At 50.5% G+C, this 21424-nt stretch overlaps 1 protein-coding gene across 1 annotated transcript in view; it reads right to left on the minus strand.

Moving 5' to 3' along the window:
* The window catches only part of LOC102459099 (ovostatin-like), a 68499-nt gene extending 55016 nt beyond the window's left edge, over window positions 1-13483 (minus strand). Inside the window, exons 1-5 of the mRNA XM_089771778.1 lie at window positions 13331-13483; window positions 10143-10326; window positions 8763-8919; window positions 5344-5396; window positions 3313-3333 (exon numbers count right to left, since the gene is read on the minus strand). Of these exons, the coding sequence (XP_089627904.1) occupies window positions 3313-3333; window positions 5344-5396; window positions 8763-8919; window positions 10143-10326; window positions 13331-13401 (486 nt within the window). The 5' untranslated portion in view covers window positions 13402-13483. The remainder of the gene's footprint in view (window positions 1-3312; window positions 3334-5343; window positions 5397-8762; window positions 8920-10142; window positions 10327-13330) is intronic.
* Between the last annotated feature and the right edge of the window lie 7941 nt (window positions 13484-21424).

Genomic DNA, 21424 nt, shown 5'->3' on the forward strand with positions numbered 1-21424 from the left:
CACTTAAAAGACACACCTTATTTACAGTCTGATTTATCCAGCTTCAGCTTCAAGTCACTGGATCCTGTCATACCTCTGTCTGATAGACTGAAAAGCTCATTATAAAGTATTTTGTTCCCTATGGGTATGTCTATGCAGCAGCATTATTTCAGAATAAGGGATATTATTTCTAAATAACAAAATGCACATCGATACAGCAAGCTATTATTTTGAAATAATGTCGAGCTGGAGGACCTTTTACCCCAACTCATGGTAACCCTAATTTCATAAGAAGTAAGAGAAGTCAGAGTAAGAATACTCTTCCTTCAACTTACTGCTGTGTAAACAGCACCGAAGTTGAATTAAGCTATTTTGACTTCAACTATGCAATTGACATAGCTGAAGTCACGTAGCTTAATTCGACTTTTATCCTGATGTGTAGGCATGCCCTATGTAGATACTTAGACTTTAATCTCTGAACCTTCTCTTTGTTAAAAGTTAAATAGTTGAGCTTCTTGAATCTAACACTAAAAGGCAGGATTTTTAATCCTCTAATCATGCCAGATGCCCCTTCTCTGCACTTCTTTCAGTTACTGATCTTCTTTTTGATTTGTGAGTACCAGAACTGGACACAGTATTCTAACAGCAGTCATACCAGTGACAAATACAGAGACAAAATAATCTCTCTGCTCTTGTTCAAGATTCCCTATTTATGCATAGTTACAATGTCACACTGGAAACTCATTATTCATCATAGTCCCCACATTTTCATCAGAGTCACTGCTTCCCAGAATAGTTTCCCGTCCTATAAATAGGGCCCACATTCTTTGACCCTATTTACAGTTAGCTGTATTAAAACACACACTGTTTGCTTGTGCCCAGTTTATCAAGTGATCCAGATTTTTCTGATTCAGTGATCTGTCTTCTTCATTATTTACCACCCTCCCAAATTTTGGGTCATTTGCAAGTGTTATGAATGATGATGTAATGCTGCCGTCCATGTCTTTGGAATCATCCCTGCTAGATGTTGGTTCCTTATTTACAATTAGATTTTGAGACCTATCAGTTGGCCAGTTTTTAATCCATTTAATGTGTGCCATGTTAATTTCATGGTTAATTTCATTTGCTCTAGTTTTATACAGGCAGTCCCCGGGTTACGTGCAAGATAGGGACTGTAGGTTTGTTCTTAAGTTGAATCTGTATGTAAGTCGGAACTGGCATCCAGATTCAGCCGCTGCTGAAAGTGACCAGCGGCTGACTACAGGAAGCCCGAGGCAGAGTTGCTCTATCCCGGGCTTCCTGGAATCAGCTGCTGATCAGTTTCAACAGGCTGAATCTGGACGCCAGTTCTTACATACAGATTCAACTTAAGAACCCCAGGTGTCCCCAAGTCAGCTGCTGCTGAAACTGATCAGCGACTGATTCCAGGAAGCCTGGGGCAGAGCAACTCTGCCTCGGGCTTCCTGTAGTCAGCGCTGGTCAGTTTCAGCAGCGGCTGACTTGGGGATGCCTGGGGCAGAGCAGCTTGGGTGCTGCTGGATTGCCCAAGCTGCTCTGCCCCAGGCGTCCTGATTCAGCCACTGCTGAAACTGACCAGCAGTGGCTGAATCAGGACTCCTGGGGCAGAGCAGCTGGGGTGCTGCCGGGTTGGTCCAGTAGCGCCCAGAGCGGCGCTACGGGACCAACCGGTAGCGCCCCAGCTGCTGTACCACAGGCGTCCGGAGCAAAGCCGCGGAGCACGGGGGCAGCGGGACAGCCCAGAAGCTCCAGCTGTTGGAGACCAACAGACCAGGGAAACAGGTAGCAAAGCAGAGCAAAGCCGCGGAGCACGCCGGCAGCGGGACAGCTGTGGCGCATCTGGGCTGTCCGCTGCCCACGTGCTCCGCGGCTTTGCTCTGCTTTGCTTCCCGTCTCCCTGGTCTGTTGGTCTCCAGCAGACCAGGGAGATGGGGAGCAAAGCCACGGAACACACCGGCAGCGGGACAGCCGGCGCATCTGGGCTGTCCGCTGCCCACGTGCTCTGTGGCTTTGCTCCCCGTCTCCCTGGTCTGGGGAGACGTGGAGGAAAGCCGCGGAGCACGCGGGCAGCGGACAGCCCAGACGCGCCGCGGCTGTCCCGCTGCCGGCGTCCTCAGAGGCTTTGCTTCCCGTCTTCCTGGTCTGCTGGTCTGTCAGTCAAAAAGATGGGAGAACAGATGGGAGAACAGAGCCACTGGTGTTCAGTCCAACATTACACATAGTCTGTGGCAGGAGGAGGGGGCAAAGAATCTAAATTTTCTGAGTCTCAGTCATCTCCTATAACCACAGCTCTTCCCCTAAACAGCGAGGAAGCTCATGCACCATCATATAAATGAAAAACCTTTCTTCTGTCTTTGATTCTAAACAGATGTTCTTGTATATAAGAAAATCAGAGAGGAACCTAGCTTATTCAGGTAGCATCATGCCATGATAGTACTAACGCAGCGATGAAGGTTTTTCTTCCCTTCCTGGAACCCTTTATTGACAATTTACTCCAATGCATAGTGCCTGTCACTCATTCTAAACATATTCTGCCCTTGTTCCAACTGCACTGGGATCATGAGAAGAATACATTCTTAGGGTGACAATTTGTCAAGTAAACATTCTGGCTGTGTCTACACTGGCACCCTTTTCTGTAAAAGGGATGCTAATGAGACACTTCGGAATTGCAAATTCCACGGGGGATTTAAATATCCCCCGCGGCATTTGCATGAACATAGCTGCCGCTTTTTTCCGGCTCGGGGTTTTGCCGGAGAAAAGTGACAGTCTAGACAGGATCTTGCGGAAAATAAGCCCTTTTCTGGAAGATCCCTTATTCCTACTTTCATATTTAAATCCCCCGTGGAATTTGCAATTCCGAAGTGTCTCATTAGCATCCCTTTTACGGAAAAGGGTGCCAGTGTAGACACAGCCTCTGATTCTGGAAAATGAGGCTATGTCTAGACTATGGGGTTTTTCTGGGCTACCAGAGGTATCCAGAAAAACTCCGCTATGTCCAGGAAATGTGTGTCTCTTTCTTTCTTTTTTTTTTTTTTTTTTGGTGGAAGAGCTGACATGATCTTTCGGAAGCCCTTTCTTCCTCCTCCCATGAGGAAGAAGGGTTCTTCTGAAAGAGGAGATTTTTCCTAAATTTGGCCCAATGTAGACAGTCAAATTTCAGAAAAAACACTTCCAACCAAGCTATCAGAAAAAGGTATGCAAATCGTGGAATGCAATTTGTGTACCTTTCTCCAATAAAACCCTGTAGCGCAGACATAGCCTGAAAGAACTCTGTCTAGAAATAAGCCATACGGTACAGTATCATGCATATCTTACCTGAAGGATGATCAGGGGATACTGAAAAAGAGAAAGGGCAAAAAGCAGATCAGAGCTGAAGGAAATTAGTTACTGAATTACACTGAATTATACTGGGTGGTAAGGCAAGATGGTAGCTGCTCCTTTTCTGGGGACACAAGGTTTGGTTTAAGTCTTACGATAAGAACAATCCTGATATCAATTGTCTGTGAAGATGACAATCAAAAAAATCTCTTGATGTGGAGACTAGGGAGATGACAGATCAGTTCCTAGGGCAGTGGTCACCAAACAGTCCTTCGGGATCTACCAGTAGATCTTGGAGCCTCTGCCAGGGGATCCTGACTGGTTTGGCCAAGAGGCTGTCAAGTACCAGCACTTCAGCTGCCCCTCCCCCTGCTGTTGTGAACCTCCTGCCCTTTGCCTTGGAGCTGCCTCCACCCACCCTCAGGAGCCTCCTGCTTGCTGTGCAGAGCAGGGGAGGGAAAGGGGGGTGCTGATGTCAGGGTGCCCCCTCTCCCACCCTGTATTCTATCTCCACAGAATGGAGAGGAGCACAACAGGGCTTGGGGTGGAGATAATTTGCTGGCTGCTTTTGGGAGTGGTGCAGGGCCAGGGCAGAGGTGAGCTACCTTACCCCCCTGCACCACCAACCAGGAGCCACCTGAGGGAAGCAGTGTCCAGCTAAAGACTGCATCCTGAACCCTGGCCCAGTCATAAACTCCTTCCTGCAACCCAGTCATCTGCCTGAGCCCTTGCTAGACCCAACTCCCTCACAGAATCTTACCCTGAAGCCACACTCCAAATCACTTCACTCAAGACCAGAGCCTGTGCCCCAGCCCTCTGTCCCTGCCTGATGAAAGGGAGGGATGGAGGATGGAGTGAGCAGGGGCGGGGCCTCAGAGAAAGGGCACAAATCAGGAGGGGCAAGAGAATTTGGGTTTGAGGTAGAGCCTCGATTGCACTTAAATTCAAAAAGTGATCTCGTGCTTAAAACAATTGGAGACCACTGGTCTAGGGAAATCCCAGCCCCTTTCACCTATATAAAGGTGGGGCAGTGACCAGTGATGTGAATTAGGGGTGTAAAAGTGTAATCGATTAACCGATAAGGAAAAGCTTATCAGTTAATGCTATAGACTACACACATTCCACCCCCTCACCACCACTTGCCAGTACATTTTTTAGCAGGCTGGCCAGCAGCCCAGCTCAGTCTTGGCTTGCGATGGATCTGGGACCTACCCCCCGTTGTGGCTCTGCATTTAGTGTATTACAAGCCAGGCGGACAGGTAGCCCAGCTCAGTTCTGGCGCATGCTGGGTCCGGGAGCTAGGACCACCCCCTAGACTGGGGTTGCTGCCACCCTGCATTGGTGCCTTTTTATCACAGACAGCAGCACAGGGCATCAGGCAGTCCACAAAGAGAGCTGGTTTTTAAACTGGCTCCCTTGTGGACCAGTTTCCACCTGGAACCCTGCGCTGCTGCCTCTGATAGTGGCAGGGGTCTTCTCGGGGCTGAGGCCACAGTGCACTGGCTGCCAGCCTTGCCCCTAGGGACTGTAGAATAATCGACTAACTGATAAGCATTTATGAGGTTATTGACTATTCAATTAACCGATATTTAACATCCCTAAAGTGAATCCAAGGAGCGTCTTCACTTTAGAGACATCCGGAGATCTACTGAGCACAATTTCACTATATAAAGGACAGATAGTGATTGATTAAGGCCAGATCTACACTAGACTCAGAAGCTTGGCTTACGATATGCAACTCCAGCTATGTAGAATAAGTAGCTGGAGTGGACTTATCTTATGCCAAGCGTGGTGCCGTCCCCACAATTGGAGGTGAGGGGGAGCCAATTAACCTATTGGCTTCCCTTGCTCCTTGCAAGAGCAGGAGTACCAGCCGCTGGCAGGGGCACCCTCTAGCCTTAACTAGAATTGATAAATCCAACTCTGGAAGATTGATGGTAGCAGTGACAGTCTTCCATGGAGTGAAGACAAGAGCTAAGTGAATCTAGAACAGGGTCTTAAAAAATATTGATTCCCCATCACACTCACCGTCTCCTGAACAGGTTTGAAATCATTATCCAAACAGACAACTCGGACCTTCACTGAAAAGAAAAGTGATGGTCAGAAGAGAAAAAATAAACAGAATAACTTTAGCAGCAGAATATCATTTTCTAATAGATGTTTTGAAACTAAGCTTCTTCGGATGCGTCACTGAAGGTAAATTTGAAGTGTTAACGAGAAGGTGAGTTATTCTGGAAGCAAAAAAGCATATGACTATCTTTCTAAAGGTACATCTAGACTGCAGAATTTTTCCGGGATACTGGAAAAGCTCTGCCGCATCCAAGGAACGTGACTGGTTTTCCGAAAAAAATTCAGAAAAGCAGACGCATGTTTTTGGCATCCCTATAAACCTCGTTCTATGAGGAAGAAGGGATGTTCCAAATGAGGCTTTTTTTCTGACATTTGGCCCAGTGTAGACGGTCCAAATGTTGGAAAAACCTCTTTCAGAAGAAAAGCAGAAAAAGATACAAAAATTGTGGTTCACAAATTGCGTATCTTTTCCCCACTTTTCTTTGGAGTCTAGACACAGCCTAACTGGTAAAAAACTACTATCAACTATTTCCCACATGAATCAGCTGTGGTCAAATATATCTAAGAAGTACACAGACATGATCATATTAATCTCTGAGCTCCTGCTCCATTTTACCAGGGTGATTTTCCCCACATATTGCTTGTGCTTCCTGAACTTAAATCTTCAAGCAGTGGAAAGATAAATCTACAAATAAAATAATCCTAAATTTGAAAGTTTGGAAGAAGAGAGAATAATAGACTTTCTTCCATCCTAAGGCTATGTCTAGACTACAAAGATAAACCAGAAAAAGAAATGCAATTTGTGGTATGTGGTAGGCTTTTCTGACATTTGGCCCATCTACACAGGGTCAAATATCAGGAAAAAAAGCCTCTTTTAGAATATCCCTTCTTCCTTGTAAAACGAGGTTTACAGGGATGCTGACAAAACACGACTGCTTTTCTGACATTTTTTTTTTAAAGTGGATGCATTCTTTGGACGTGGCAGAGCTTTTCCGGGATACCAGAGGTATCCAGGAAAAACTCTACAGTCTAGACATACCCTAAACCAATTGGCGGACTATACAAACTGTTTATCATGCATTATTTTATTTGTTCTGTATTTTATTGTCAGATGTAGCAACAACGATGACCCCTTCATTTACACAAAAGCAAATATTAACTGCACGTTAGCGTGATGGGGTGCACTGTCCACACAGGCTCAATCAGCCAATTTGGCTGTGAAGGACAGAGAATCAGGCTGTGTGGAGGGAGCTAATTAAGAGGAAGCTCACAGGTGAGGAAACAGACAGGGCTTCTATGAAGCCTGGGAGTTGATGGCAGAAGAGGCCTGCTGGGAAGCAAGCTGCACTCATCCCCTGTGAGAAAGGAGGTAAGGAAGGTGTGTCTGAAGGCTACAGAGGGAGGTAGCCTAAAGTTAGCCCTTGAGAGGCAGGAGTTGGGAGGATGGCAAACCCAAAGGAGGTAGAAGCCAGACAAAAACAAAAGGCTCAAGGAAAGAGTCAGCGAGGTCCAATGGAGCTGGCGGAGGGGAAGGAACAGACCTGAACTGCTGATTAAAGGATCCCTGATGTAGAACCCATAGCAGAGGGCAGGCTCAAGGGAAGAGGCACTGGCTGGATAGAAAATATGGAAACTGCCTGAGCCTGCGGATAAAGAAATTTTGGTACTATGGACAGGGAGGGCCAGGTCCCAAGGAGACAGCAGCTGTTCCTGAAATGGGAGTGAGAGAGAGGCTGCAGATGGAGAGAAAGGGGAAGGAGTTTTGCAGTTGCAGGAAGGGGTGTCATCTGTGCAGAGCTAATCCCCAGAATAGTCAGGAGGAGGCACCATCCTCCAGTGACAAGAGCATTTCAAATATAGCAGAATATTTTTATTAGGAACATTAAGAATAAATGCTGCTTGTGTTAAGACACACCACGGATTCCTGCCCCAAAGTTATTGTCAGAAAATATGAAGCATCTGAAAATATCTCATTACAATGAAAACTGCTCAGGAAGAAACCTACAAGGACCAGCAGGTCCGTTTTCTATCTATCTTAGGAAAGTACATGGCCCCAGCCACTATAGTATTAGAGCATCTTACAATCATTAATGTATTGATCCTTACAACACCCCTGGGAGATAGAATAGTGCTGTCATCCATACACAGATGGGAACTGAGGCCCGGACAGGCTGAGTGATTTGCCCAAGGTCAACTAAGGGGTCTGTTGCAGAGCAAGGAGTTGAACCAGCATCTCCCAAATCCAGGACTAACACTCTAACTACTAGACAATCCTTTCTCTCTAACAGCAGCAAAGTTTTGGAATACTCTAAAAAATAGAAATAGAGGAACCCATCTCTCACTGCTTGCTGTCTTTAGGCCATGCTCCAAAACATACCTCTTCACCAGAGCATTTCCCAAAGGAAAAGAGTAGAAGAAAACCCAACTGGGAGATCAGTGGTGGAAACCACAGAGTAAGAGAGAGAATTGATTCTCTCTTCTGGACACATCTCACTGTCCTTATTCTATATTTATTTTGTGTCCTATATTTATTACAGCACCTAGATATTACTATGCTAACTAGTGTAGAAATGATAACTGGATCAGAATCTCAGGCTCAGAGAAGCATAAACAACAAAAGGGCTTGATACTCCTTAAGAGATGGATTTCTGTGGATCCACAACGTCACATCTCTCAGAGGAAACTAATTTAATTGGGAACATATAAATATAAAGCTTTTTATGCATTAAAAGTCTATGCATGAGTTACTTTCTCCACTTTTGATGGTCCCTATATGGGGCTACACTCTGAGGGTATGTCTACACTACCCCGCTAGTTCGAACTAGCGGGGTAATGTATGCATACCGCACTTGCTAATGAAGCTCGGGATTTGAATTTCCCGGGCTTCATTAGCATAAGCGGGGAGTCGCCATTTTTAAATCCCCGCTGCTTCGAACCCCGTGTAGCGCGGCTACACGGGGCTCGAACTAGGTAGTTCGGACTAGGGTGCCTATTCCGAACTACCGTTACTCCTCGTGAAACGAGGTGTACCGGTAGTTCGGAATAGGCACCCTAGTCCGAACTACCTAGTTCGAGCCACGTGTAGCCGCGCTACACGGGGTTCGAAGCAGCGGGGATTTAAAAATGGCGGCTCCCCGCTTATGCTAATGAAGCCCGGGAAATTCAAATCCCGGGCTTCATTAGCAAGTGCGGTATGCATACATTACCCCGCTAGTTCGAACTAGCGGGGTAGTGTAGACATACCCTGAGACCCTCAGGAACTGATTATGGATATCCTGTTCTAGTTCTTCTTCTTAGCACAGAGACTCCACCCTAGCTCCCCTGCCACCTGTCAGCCACACTCCCAGGTCAGTAAGTAACTCATACTCCCCACTGACCTGTTTGTGCCGGCTTGTAGATAGGTTTGTCTGTCTGGATGAGGACCACATTGTCTAGGTTCTGAATCGCCACCAATCTTCTCTCTGACAGATGGACTGTGTTGCCTTCGGCAGAGAAATTGATGAAAGCCAAAGGGTCAGAGGTAGCGAGAGAAACCTGGAAAGAAGCAAACCCCGCAAAGACAGAAAGTCTTTTAGTGTGTCCATGTGATTGGTTCCCAAGCAAGGGTCATGGTGAGTTTGGGGGGACAGGGTATCATGAGAGACTGTTTTACTGTCAGACAATCTCTAAGGCTACGTCTACACTGGCATGATTTTCCGGAAATGCTTTTAACGGAAAAGTTTTCCGTTAAAAGCATTTTCAGAAAAGCACGTCTAGATTTGCAGGACGCTTTTCCAGAAAAGCACTTTTTCCGGAAAAGCGTCCGTGGCCAATCTAGACGCGCTTTTCCACAAAAAAGTCCCGATCCTCATTTTCGCGATCGGAGCTTTTTTGCGGAAAACACTACTGTGCTGTCTACACTGGCCCTTTTCCGGAACAGTTTTCCGGAAAAAGATTTTTGCCCGAACAGGAGCAGCATAGTTTTTCCAGAAAAGCACTGATGATTTTACATTAGATCGTCAGTGCTTTTCCGGAAATTCAAGCGGCCAGTGTAGACAGCTGGCAAGTTTTTCCGGAAAAGCGGCTGATTTTCCGGAATAACTTGCCAGTGTAGACACAGCCTAAGAGTATGTCTACACTGCTGTTGAGGTGTAATTTCCAGCTCCAGCAAACAGACACACACTAGGGCTGCTGTAATAAAAATAGTGTAACTGTAGCTGTACAAGCAGTGGGCAGGACTAGCTGCCCCAAACCTGGAATCTCAACTGGCATTGTACTCGGTCCAAACGTTTCTCATACCACTGCTGCCTCACTGCTAGTTTTAGTGTGCTAACTCCATCAAAGCTGTGTATATGTGTGTGTGTATGTGTGTATGTGTGTATGTGTGTGTGTGTGTGCGTGAGTGTTTATCAGAGCTGCTAATTACACCTCTTGCTCCATGTCCCCTTGCAGTTTAGCTTCAGTCATGGCAGAAGGGACTGGACACCCAAGTAGTTCCTGAAAGTTCAGACCAGATTGTGCTCTGGGCTGCTATACCCTTCTGCCCCTTGTGCTGTTGCAGCTACACTGCCATTTTTAGTGTATTCGCCCACTCAGGACTAGCGTGGATATGTCTCCTCAAGGGGGAATTTACAACCCCAGCTTCCTTTTCATTCCCCACCCTCATTCTGCTTGAGCCTTTCTCTCCTTCAGCTTCAAGAGTGGGATCAGTTTGGACCATAGGAAGGATGCATCCAACTTTGTTTCTCTTTGATTGAACTAAAATATGAACATGTTACCTGGAATTCGCTGCACTGGAAGTAATTCTTCTCTTTCACGTGTGTCTCCAGCAGCGTGGTGCTGATGGCTTGATACTGCAAGGCAACTTTCAGGGACACTGGCTCACTGAGGTTGTAGAGCTGCACACACAGGCTCTGCGGAGACAGGCTCTGCAGCACTGAAGGCACCATGAGGACATACTGACTACAGACAAACAAAGCCAGCCAGGTCAGTCAGCAGAAAGGAGACAATCCACAGCAACATTCATTTGGAGGAAAACTCGTGGTTATTGAGAATTCTGATCCAAAGCTTTTGAAAACAGCGGGAAGACTCCCCATGTAATGAGGTTTGGATCAGGCCCTAAGTGAGCACAAGATATTTTCCCTCAAGCTATTCCACTATTAGATTGTTCCTGCCCTCCCCCCATCCAGCTTCTAACTTGAAGTTCAAAGATTAGCTGGGGGGATATTAAGCATACTTATCTGGCCCTCTCTCCAGTGTGTATGTGCACCTTATGTTCTCTAAGGCTACATCTACACTGCAGCGCTATTTCAGGATACAAGAGGTATCCCGAAATAGCTATTCCCCGTCTTATTTCAAAATATAACGGGCTCGCTATTCTGACGTCCCTGTAAATCTCATTCCACAGAAATTAAGGGATGTTTCAGAATAGCAATTTAATTTGAAATAAGAGTTGTTTAGACAGCATCACATTTCGAAATGAGCTATTTTGAAATAACACTGAAATAAGACATGCAATTTGCATAGCTCAAGCTGCTATTTCAACCTATGGTGCAATGCACTCTGCTGGGTTTATATCTTCACACGCTGTGAGGGAAGGAATAGCTGTTACCACGGAGAAGCTAATGGCCTTAAAGTCACTCTGTTTCTGGCAGAGCAAGGAAATGAACCCATATCCTTATCTAGTGCCTTAGCATCAGTGCCTCCCATGATAGAGAGCTGTTTCTGTGGCTTAGTAAAATATAAATTTATTCCCTAAGATTATCAGCAAAAGTACCAGTTAGTGCTAACTGTGGAGGTAGCTCTGGACATATTTCTATTGAGAAAGGAACTGCCATGTTTCAATGTATTGGCCATAATATGCAGGAAATGCACTTCAGTTTTGGCATGCAATGCTTGGCTATTCCAGGAGGAAAGAGCACCCAGCTCAGCACTGCATTTTGTCACACTCTGTCCTTTCCCCACCCCTCTCACTTTGTTGCTTCCTTTATCTCCTTCTGCCACTGTGCCTTAAAAAAAAAAAGTCTCTCAGTTCTCTAGTGGTTGGCACAGCTTCCCTCTCCCTGTGACCTCACTCTAGCCCAGGGGTTCCCAAACTTTTTGACACGGGGACCAGTAAATCCATACACGACCTTTTGGAGGACTGGTAACATTCATTTGTATATTTGCATATTCGTTAATCAAATTATGAATATTCAAGTAAGTTGTTTCTGGTCCTCCCAAAGCCCCCAGTGCCAGCTTTAGCAAAGCTTTTGATATGGTCACCCACAATATTCTTGCCAGCAAGGTAAGGAATATGGATTGGATAAATGGAGTGTAAGACAGACAGAAAGCTGGTTAGACCAGGGTTTCCCAAACTTTTTACTTTAGTTGAAACCCTTTTTTTTCATACTGTTTTTTGCAGCCCCCCAAAAAAAACATATAAAAAACAAACTGAGAAAATACTAGACATATAACATGTCTGGTATTTTCTCCGTAGGTAAGTTGTATTATTACTAGATGTATCAGTTTGTAGTTTCGAACTGCCTGGCTGGTAAATGTGCTCTGGTTGCATGAGTGTGTCTACTAGCCAGACAGTTCGCAACTACTCAAGCGGGTGTGGGGGGGGGGTCACTTGTGCTTTGCGGGAGGGGGGGCAGGGCAGCGCCCTGAGATCCGCATATAGTCGGGCCAGTCCCAATCCCCTCTGGCCGATTTGCTCCCCCCGCTGTGCCTCCAGCCAGCCCCACTTTCCCTCCCGGACAGCCAGTTCTCCCCCGCTTCTCCCTTGCCAGTCCCGCTGCCCATGTCCAGCCCTGCTTCCAGCGGCCACTTCTACCCTGCACCTCCTCCCAATCTCCCCCGGCCAGCTCCCTGCCCAGCTCTGCTTCCGCCCGCTGCCCCTCCCCCAATATCCCTGGCCCACCCCGATTCCCCTGTCCAGTGCTGCTTCTGATGGCCGGCTCTCCCCTCCTCCTTCCTCTCCTCCCCCTTAGCTACGCCTCTGACTGGAGCCAGAAGATCCAGCTGCAGACTCCGCCCAGGCCGGCCAAGGGCTTGGGGGACCCGGCGCCACACAGGCACTCTGGGAGCCTGGAACACCCCGGCAACCATGCTGTGGCCCGGTACTTTTTTCCTGTGGCCCAGTATCGGGCTGCAGCCCATAGTTTGGGAAATGCTGCTCCAGCCCTTCAAGGCCCTGCTGTGTCTGGTTAGGCTGCTAGCCTTCTTTCTGCTCTCCTGGTTCTTTTGTTAAAATAAAAGACAAAACCGAGAAACTGGACATGCAACCTAAAATGAATCACTTCACATTTTTTTGTAATCCTGGCCCTGCCCTTCCCTCCCACGTCTTTCCTTGTTTTCATCTTTACCTGGGCTTGCCTGGTGTAGACTGTGCAATCCTCAGAGAACAGACCAGGAGTAACATTTTCAAAGATGCCTAAGTGACATAGTCCCATGAACTTTCATAGGGTGCTGTGCTCCTAAGTACCCAGGACCCCTGGGTCCTAAGTCACTGAGGTGATTTTGAAATTTTACCCCAAGTCTTCAATTTCTATAAAACCCTGAGCACTGTTATAAAGCTAAATAATCAAAAATTATACCACCAGTCTCCAGCACAGCTCTGAGAGGCCTCTACATGGCCTCCTACTAGCCTAGTCCCACCACTGCCCCAGCTGTGCCAGTGCACACTCTCCCGCCCACCAGTACAGTTTGCTTATGTAGTCCTAGGTCTCTGCTGCTGCCCCCGTTATTACAGTCTGGGATTCCTGCTAAACAAATCAGATTTCATACTAGTTTTGTGAAAACAAGATTCATTCCACACTGAAACATCGCCCACATTCAGCCACCTCTTCAACTGCCATTTGAACCTAAATCTCCAGAGACAAATGTCCTGGCAAATCATACCACAAAGCCCCCAGAACAACAGAAATAATAGAACAGTAATGAGATATTAGATAATAAAAGCAAATAATATGTGATTGCTTACGGCCCATGAGACTCTGCAGCAATCAAGTGAAAGACAAGACAACTCAGAAAAACCTTTGACCACATCATCATCCACAGAGATGAAGAGAGAAAGTTTAAGGTGGAGCCTCTCCCAGGGAGAGTGCATAGGTTCTGGCTTTTAAATGCTCATGACTGTCTCCTCCTCCTCACTCATATTCCAATGAAAAGACAAAGAAATAAAATTCACATAGATTAATTTCCCTCTAGCTTATTTTCTTCACACCCTTTCAGGTGTTGCTTCATAACTGTAGTTTAGGGAAGTTCCAGTGTTGCCAGTGAATTCATTTTTACCAGCCAAGCCACTTCCTGATCTTGATGGTTCACTTATGCTTGCCTCTCTGATTTTCTCTGTGATAGAACTTGTCATCAGCTGAAAAGATGCTATAGCTTGTTAACACTTATCATTGCTCAAGTCCTTGTGTGCTCATCAGGTACAATCCAAAGAAAATCACAGAACAGATTTGCTAGTAAAATAAAATGTTGATTTTACATATATTATGTATAATTTATATTAGAATATTTTGGCATTTTGAAGCAATATGACTTGATGTTTTCAAACAAAGGCATTTCAATATTTCCAAACAGAAAATTTTCAGAATGTCCCTTCTTCAAGAAATAACTAACTCTGATCTTTTCATTTCAATTCAGAACAAAAACAAACTTCAAAATATTAGAATTCCACAGAACAGAATTTCCATTTGCCAACCAGCTGTAATATTCAGCACATCTTGGCACTCTCAGAAGAAGGGGGAATAAGATCTACAGCAAAGGATCCCTGGAGGGAACATGCCCTACTGACAGCCCCTTCTAATTTATAGCTAAGCAGAATGGAGGCTCTTTGCTCAAGCTCCTCAGCTCACAGCAACTGCCAGGGTATCATTTGGGGAAAGATACGGTTTCTGAGGTAGCCAAGATACAAAGCAATGAGGGCTTTGTAAATTAAAAGAAATCAACACATTCAGCTTCACCCAGAAATAAACTGGAAGCCGGAACGGGTTGTGGCATAGTGTTGAATAGTGGGGAACAGCTATGCACATTTTTAATTTCTGTTCTTGGCTTCAATCCATTCACGAAGCTTGTTTTTATCTGTTGGAACATTTTCTCAATGTTTCCATCACCACAATATCTGGAAGACACACAGATGAGCAAGAATAGGATTGTTTGTCTAAAAAGGGACAAACTTTTTCCCCCGATCACACTGCACCAGTTTCCTAAGTAGGAACATTCTTGGAGATTGCCGTGCTGCTGAGTACAGGCAGTCCCCGAGTTACGCGGATCCGACTTATGTCGGATCCGCAGTTACGAACGGGGCTTTACTCGCCCCGAAGGATGCGGGAGGCAGGACCACCCAGACGCGCTGCAGTCCCGCCGCCCGTGTCCTTCGGGGTGAGAAAAGCTGCTCCGTGTCTCCCTGGTCTCCTGGGGGCGGGGCCAGCAGACCAGCGGGACACGGAGCAAAGACGTGGAGGATGCAGGCGGCGGGACAGCCCAGACGCGACGTGGTCCCACTGCCCGCGTCCTCCGTGGCTTTGCTCCGCGTCTCCCTGGTCTGCTGCCCCCCCAGCAGACCAGGGAGACGCAGAGCAAAGCTGTGGAGGATGTGGGCGGGACCGCGGCGCGTCTCGGCGGTCCTGCTGCCCGCGTCTCCCTGGTCTGCTGGGGGGGGGCCCCCCCAGCAAACCAAGGAGACACGGAGCAAAGCTGCGGAGGACGTGGGCAGTGGGACCACGGCACGTCTGGGCTGTCCCGCTGCCCGCGTCCTCCGAGGCTTTGCTCCGTGTCTCCCTGGTGTGCTGGGGGCCCCCACCCAGCACATCAGGGAGACGTGGAAAGCCGTGGAGGATGTGGGCAGGACCGCGGCACGTCTCGGCGGTCCCACTGCCCGCGTCTCCCTGGTCTGCTGGGGCGGGGGGGGGCGCAGCTAGTGCACCCCCCCAGCAGACCAGGCTTTTTTCGCGGACGCCTGGGGTAGAGCAGCTGGGTGCTGCCGGGTTGGTCCCGCAGCGCCACTCCTCAGCGCTACTGGACCAACCCGGCAGCACCCCAGCTGCTCTGCCCCAGGCGTCCTGATTCAGCCGCTGCTGAAACTGACCAGCAGCTGACTACAGGAAGCCCGAGGCAGAGTTGCTCTGCCCCGGGCTTCCTGGAATCAGCCGCTGATCAGTTTCAGCAGCAGCTGACTTGGGGACACCTGGGGTAGAGCTGCTGCGGTGCTGCCGGGTTGGTCCCAGCAGCGCTGAGGTGCAGCGCTGCGGGGACCTACCCAGCAGCGCCCCAGCTGTTCTGTCCCAGGTGTCCAGATTCAGCCGCTGTTGAAACTGATCAGCGGCTGATTCCAGGAAGCCCAGGGCAGAGCAACTCTGCCTCGGGCTTCCTGTAGTCAGCCGCTGGTCAGTTTCAGTTGCGGCTGAATCTGGACGCCAGTTCGACTTACATACAGATTCAACTTAAGAACAAACCTACAGTCCCGATCTTGTACGTAACCCGGGGACTGTGTGTACTGCTGATGTGCCCTCTAGGGGAGATGGTACAGACCATGACTGAAGAAAGGTTCTGTACAGAGAATGAACTGTGTCTGAAAGGTGGCAAGATGCAAGCCCACTCTGCTCTCTGATGTCTGTCTGTACCCCTCTGATGTCTGTCTGTCTCTGGTCAGTACCTCCGGTTCTCCACTGCACTTTTCGGCACTTTACCCTTTTTCTCGATGCCATTATGGTCCCCCAGCCAGGGGGTGGGGGAAAGGGGGGCCCGGGCCCGCCCTCACTCATGGGCCCCAGCCCAGGGCCCTAAGGACACGGAACTCTCTTGCTCCGGTCCGGCTGACGGGGCTCCTGCCGTAACTCATCAGCCCACCAGCCCAGGAGGGCTCTGCCCTGGGCTGCTTCCTTTCCCCACCCCCGGCGTCCTCCGCTCGGGGGGGGTTTACCTGGTGCCTGGCCGACAGACTGCCGACCCTGTCGCAACCTCCACCACGGTAGGGCTGCGGGCCTGTGGTCCGGGTTTGGACTGTGCCCCCGCCCCGGGGGTGTCGCCCGACTCTGCCTCCCTACCAGGGCTGCTGGCCCCTCCTCCTAGCCCGCTTCCCCCCCCCCCCGTCATGGCGGCAATGTTTTCCTTTTAAGCGTCCCGCCGGGGACGCGCCTTCCTGCGTCCGGGTTCGGGGCGGGACCATAGCTACCCGCTCCTGCCGCCGGTTGGCTGCCGGCGGGGTTTGTCAGGGCGGGGGAACTCCTCCCACACTAGCCCCCTCTTTTCCTGCCCCCCCGTGGCTGCGAGCCGGCCGGGCTGCCAGCGTTTCAGGCCCCGGCGCGGCTTGCGTGCCAGCCACGCAACCTCGGGCCGCCCCCCTCCTCCCCCCGATAGCGAGCATCGCCTGTTCGGCGTGGCTCGGGGGGCGGCCCCGTCACACACACCCCTTTTCAAATTAGTCACCACTCCTGGTTCTGTGTCCTCCTCGTCTTCATGTCATCTTGAAAAGAAGTCTGCGTTTTGATGTAGGTTGCCGGCCCTGTGGGCTACCTCGAACGCGTAGGGTTGCAAGGTCAAGTACCAACGCATCACGCGGGCGTTCATGTCCTTCATAGTTTGTAGCCACCGCAGGGGTGCGTGGTCCGTCACCACCCGGAAACGGTTACCTAAAAGATAGTACCTCAATAGGTCAATCGCCCATTTTACCACCAGGGCCTCTTTTTCGATCGTTGTGTACTTACGCTCCCGCGTGAACAGCTTACGGCTGATGTATACGATGGGGTGTTCGTTTGCGCCCTCCCCTTGTGACAGCACTGCCCCTATTCACTTTCCGAGGCATCCGTATAGAGGGTGAAGGGATGGTCGAAGTTGGGCTGTTCTAACACTGGGGCTCGGTTTAGGCAATCTTTTAACCTATGGAAGACCTCTTCGCATTCTGGGGACCATCGTACTTTTTGGGGAAGGGCGGCCTGTGTAAGATCTGTCAGGGGTGCCACTATTGCCGCAAAATTGGGGACAAAATGGCGGTAATAGCCAGCCAGCCCCAAAAACTGACGAACCTGCCTCTTGGTCCGGGGGGGCTGATACGTGCATAGCGCCTCCACCTTCTCCACCAAGGGTCGTAACTGGCCACGGCCGACGGTATAGCCTAAATAGGAGACTTCCTTCTCGCCAAAGTGGCACTTCCTAGGGTTTGCCGTTAGGCCGGCTTGGCGGAGTTCCTGCAATATGGCCTTAACGTGGCGCAGGTGCTCGGTCCAGGACTTACTGTATACGACTATGTCGTCGATGTATGCCGCGGCGTATTGGTCATGGGTTTTTAGCACCCTGTCCATAAGCCGCTGAAAGGTGGCTGCCGCTCCATTAAGTCCGAAGGGCATCCGAATAAAATGGTACAGCCCGAAGGGGGTTGAGAAGGCCGTTTTCTCCCGAGACGTTGGTGACAAGGGGACCTGCCAGTAGCCACGGGTCAAATCGAGGGTGGAAAGATAGTGTGCGCCTCCCAGCCGGTCCAGCAGCTCGTCCACCCGAGGCATGGGGTAAGCGTCAAATCGGGACAGAGCGTTCACTTTGCGGAAATCTATGCAGAACCTCATCGATCCGTCAGGTTTTGGCACTAGAACTATAGGACTACGCCACTCGCTGTACGACTCTTCCACCACACCCAATTGGATCATCTTCTGCAACTCGTCCTTCACCGGATCCCACATCTTTCGGGGCAGGGGACAAACCGGGTCTCGTATCTTCTTTTGTGCCTCGGTTTCGATGTGGTGGTGGGCCAGGGAGGTGTGACCTGGCTTGTCCGTCATCACATCTGGGAAGTGGCTCAGCAAGTTCTCCAGGTCCGCCTGTTGTTTGGGGGTGAGGTCGGCTCCCATCTGCAAGAGACCGGGGGTGGCCTGGCCCTCCTCTCCTGGGCCCAGCTCAGGGTCCGGGGGGAGGGGGTTTATAAACAATGCCTCCCGTTATTTCCAGGCCTTTAATAAATTCACATGGTATACCTTGGTACCGCCCGACCTTCCCATTAACTTGACCTCGTAATCGACCTCCCCGATGCGCTTCACCACTTCAAAGGGCCCCTGCCACCTAGCTACCAGTTTTGAACCCGGGGTCGGGAGTAATAGCAGGACCCGCTGCCCTGGCTCGAAAACTCTGAGGCGGGCTCCCCGGTTATAATATAGGGCCTGGGTTTCCTGAGCACTTCCTAAGTTGTTCCTAGCCACCTCTGCCAGGGTCCGCAACTTTTGCCTCAAGTTTAGGATATATTGTACCATCCCCCGTACCCGGGTCTCTTGGTCCTCCCACCTTTCCTTGATTACATCGAGAATACCCCTCGGTTGCCGTCCATACAATAATTCGAAGGGCGAGAACCCTGTGGATACTTGGGGGGTTTCCCGTACCGTGAACAATAACGCGGGTAACAGTGTCCCAGTCTCTAGGGTCCTGTTCTGTAAATCTCCGTAACATGCCCTTCAGTGTCCGATTAAAATGTTCAACCAGACCATCGGTCTGGGGATGGTACACTGAAGTCCGTATACTTTTAATTTGGAACAGGCGGCATAATTCCGCCATTAGTCGAGATGTAAAATTGGTACCTTGGTCGGTCAATATCTCCTTGGGCAGTCCGACGCGGCTGAACAACTTCATCAGTTCCGTCGCCAGGATGGAGGCGTTCGTGTTTCGGAGGGGCACGGCCTCCGGGTACCTCGTGGCATAGTCCAGGACAACCAATATGTATTGATGGCCCGTCCTTGACTTGTCTAGGGGCCCTACGATATCCATAGCTATCCGTTCAAAGGGCACGTCTATTATCGGGAAAGGTACCAGGGGGTCCTTTGGCACATTCCGGGGTCCCGCCTTCTGGCATTCAGGGCATGACTCGCAAAAGTCTCATACCTCGCGATATACCCCAGGCCAGTAAAAGCGTTGTAATAGTCGCTTTACTGTTTTTTCCTGTCCCAGGTGACCCACAGAAGGGTTGGCGTGGGCCACCTCCAAAAGGTGGTGTCGGTACCGACGGGGTACGAGAAGTTGTCGCCAGGGTGTCTGCTCCCCCCCCCTTCATCTACCCTATATAAGTGGTCAGCGTGTACCTCAAAGCACGGGACCACCAGTCCTTCCGCTGTTGCCCCTTCCTCCTCGGTCTCCTCTTGCACCGTGGCCCAAGCATGGCGTAACGTGGGGTCTTCCCGTTGTTCCTGGAGGAAGTCACCGTCGTTGAGCTCGAGGGAGTTCATGGTCTCTGTGTCTGGGCCGTCAGCCCGAGGGTTGGTAGGGGCTTCGCCCCCTGGTGGTTCCCCGAAGGCCCCCAGTTGGTCGCCCACCTCCGCCGGGGCCCCGCTAGCTTGCCATTCTCCCACCGCCCTGCGGAAGCCGGTCCAGTTGTGGCCCAGCAAGGCCGGATAGGCTAGCTGGGGTGCTAAGACCACGTAACATCAGCTGCCTTGATTACCATCGCAGATCTGAACCCACACAGTGGAATATTGGTGTATGTCCCCGTGCACACACTGCACCTGCACGGGGGGGGGCCCCGTGGACCTCTTGGATGGACCAGGTCAGCCCGCACTATAGTCTGGCTACAACCCAAGTCCAAGAGGGCGGTCACCAGTTTGTCCCCGATCATGACCACGCGCATTATCCTACCTTCCTCGGCGGGTGGCCCATCCCCCGCTAACGCCTGGGCGTAAGAGCAGTCCATAAAGGGGCAGTCTTTGATGAGGTGTCCTTCCTGCCCGCACCGAAAGCATGGCCCCCTGGGCGCGGCGGGTTTCGGGGTGTTCGCCCCGGCCTCGGGCAAGGGCCGCCCGTTTCTCGGAGTCCTTCCTTGGGCGGGAGAAACCACGCTGGTGCCAATGGTCGTCGTGCTATACCTCTTCCGGCCCCCCATCTGTCGCTCCTCTCGGGGCTCCCCTTAGTTCTCCCCGGTTCCGCTCTCCGGGGCGGCGGTGGCCTTTCCATCCTGTGGCCTCTTTCCCACCCCTCAGCGGCTTCATAGTCGTTCATTAATTCAACCGCTTCGCTCAACGTGGAAGGGTGGTGTCATCGTACCCAGCGGGCGCCCCCACTAGGCAGTATATTGATGAATTGCTCGAGGACCACCAGCTCGGCCACTTGCTGCCCGGTGCATTGTTCGGGGTCCAGCCATCTCCACGCGGCCTCTCTAAATCGCTGAGCTATGACCCTGAGCCGGGTCCCTGGGGTGTAATGTTCACCCCTAAACTTTTGTCGATACGTTTCGGGGGTAATACCCATCTGGTCCAAAATAGCTTCCTTCAGCTTATAGTAGTGTAGCGCGTCTCTGTCGCTCAAACTCCGGTACGCTAGCTGGGCCTGTCCCGTAAGATAAGGAGCTAAAATGGTGGCCCAGTGGGTCTCCGGCCATCTAGCGGCGGTGGCCACCCACTCGAACGTTGTCAAATAGGCCTCCGGATCATTGGTGGCCCCCATTTTCGTCAGCCGAATACTCGGGCGTGGTACAGCCACGGCGTCCTCCTCTAGGTCGTCCTCCTGGGTGGTCGTGCCCAGCCTCAGGGGAACCAACAGCCAGACTTGCTCCCTAAATTGCTCGGCCAGCTCCTTTATCAATTGTCTTTGTTGTTCTTGGTGTTGTGTGGACCACTGCTGGATCAGCACGTTCTGCTTCTGCTGGCTCTCCCTTTGTGCTTCCTTCATCCACTCCAACACCTGAGCGGGATCAATCTCACGGTCCTTTTCCTGGAGGCGCCGAAACTCTCGGCGCCCCCTTGTTTTCGGCTTCTACCGAGAAAAATATTCGTAAGTCTACTCCCCTTTGGGAGCATTCACCCCTCCTTACCAGGGGTGGGGATCCCACTTCACAGTGACCACATTCTCCACCATGTGTACCCCGGTGTACCCCGGTCTCTGGTCAGTACCTCCGGTTCTCCGCCGGACTTTTCGGCGCTTTACCCTTTTTCTCGACGCCGTTATGGTCCCCCAGCCAGGGGGTGGGGGAAAGGGGGGCCCGGGCCCGCCCTCACTCACGGGCCCCAGCCCAGGGCCCTAAGGACACGGAACTCTCTTGCTCCGGTCCGGCTGACGGGGCTCCTGCCGTAACTCATCAGCCCACCAGCCCAGGAGGGCTCTG

This window comes from Pelodiscus sinensis, chromosome 1 (assembly GCF_052426305.1).
Source record: "Pelodiscus sinensis isolate ZL-2025 chromosome 1, ASM5242630v1, whole genome shotgun sequence".
Lineage (NCBI taxonomy): Eukaryota > Metazoa > Chordata > Testudines > Trionychidae > Pelodiscus > Pelodiscus sinensis.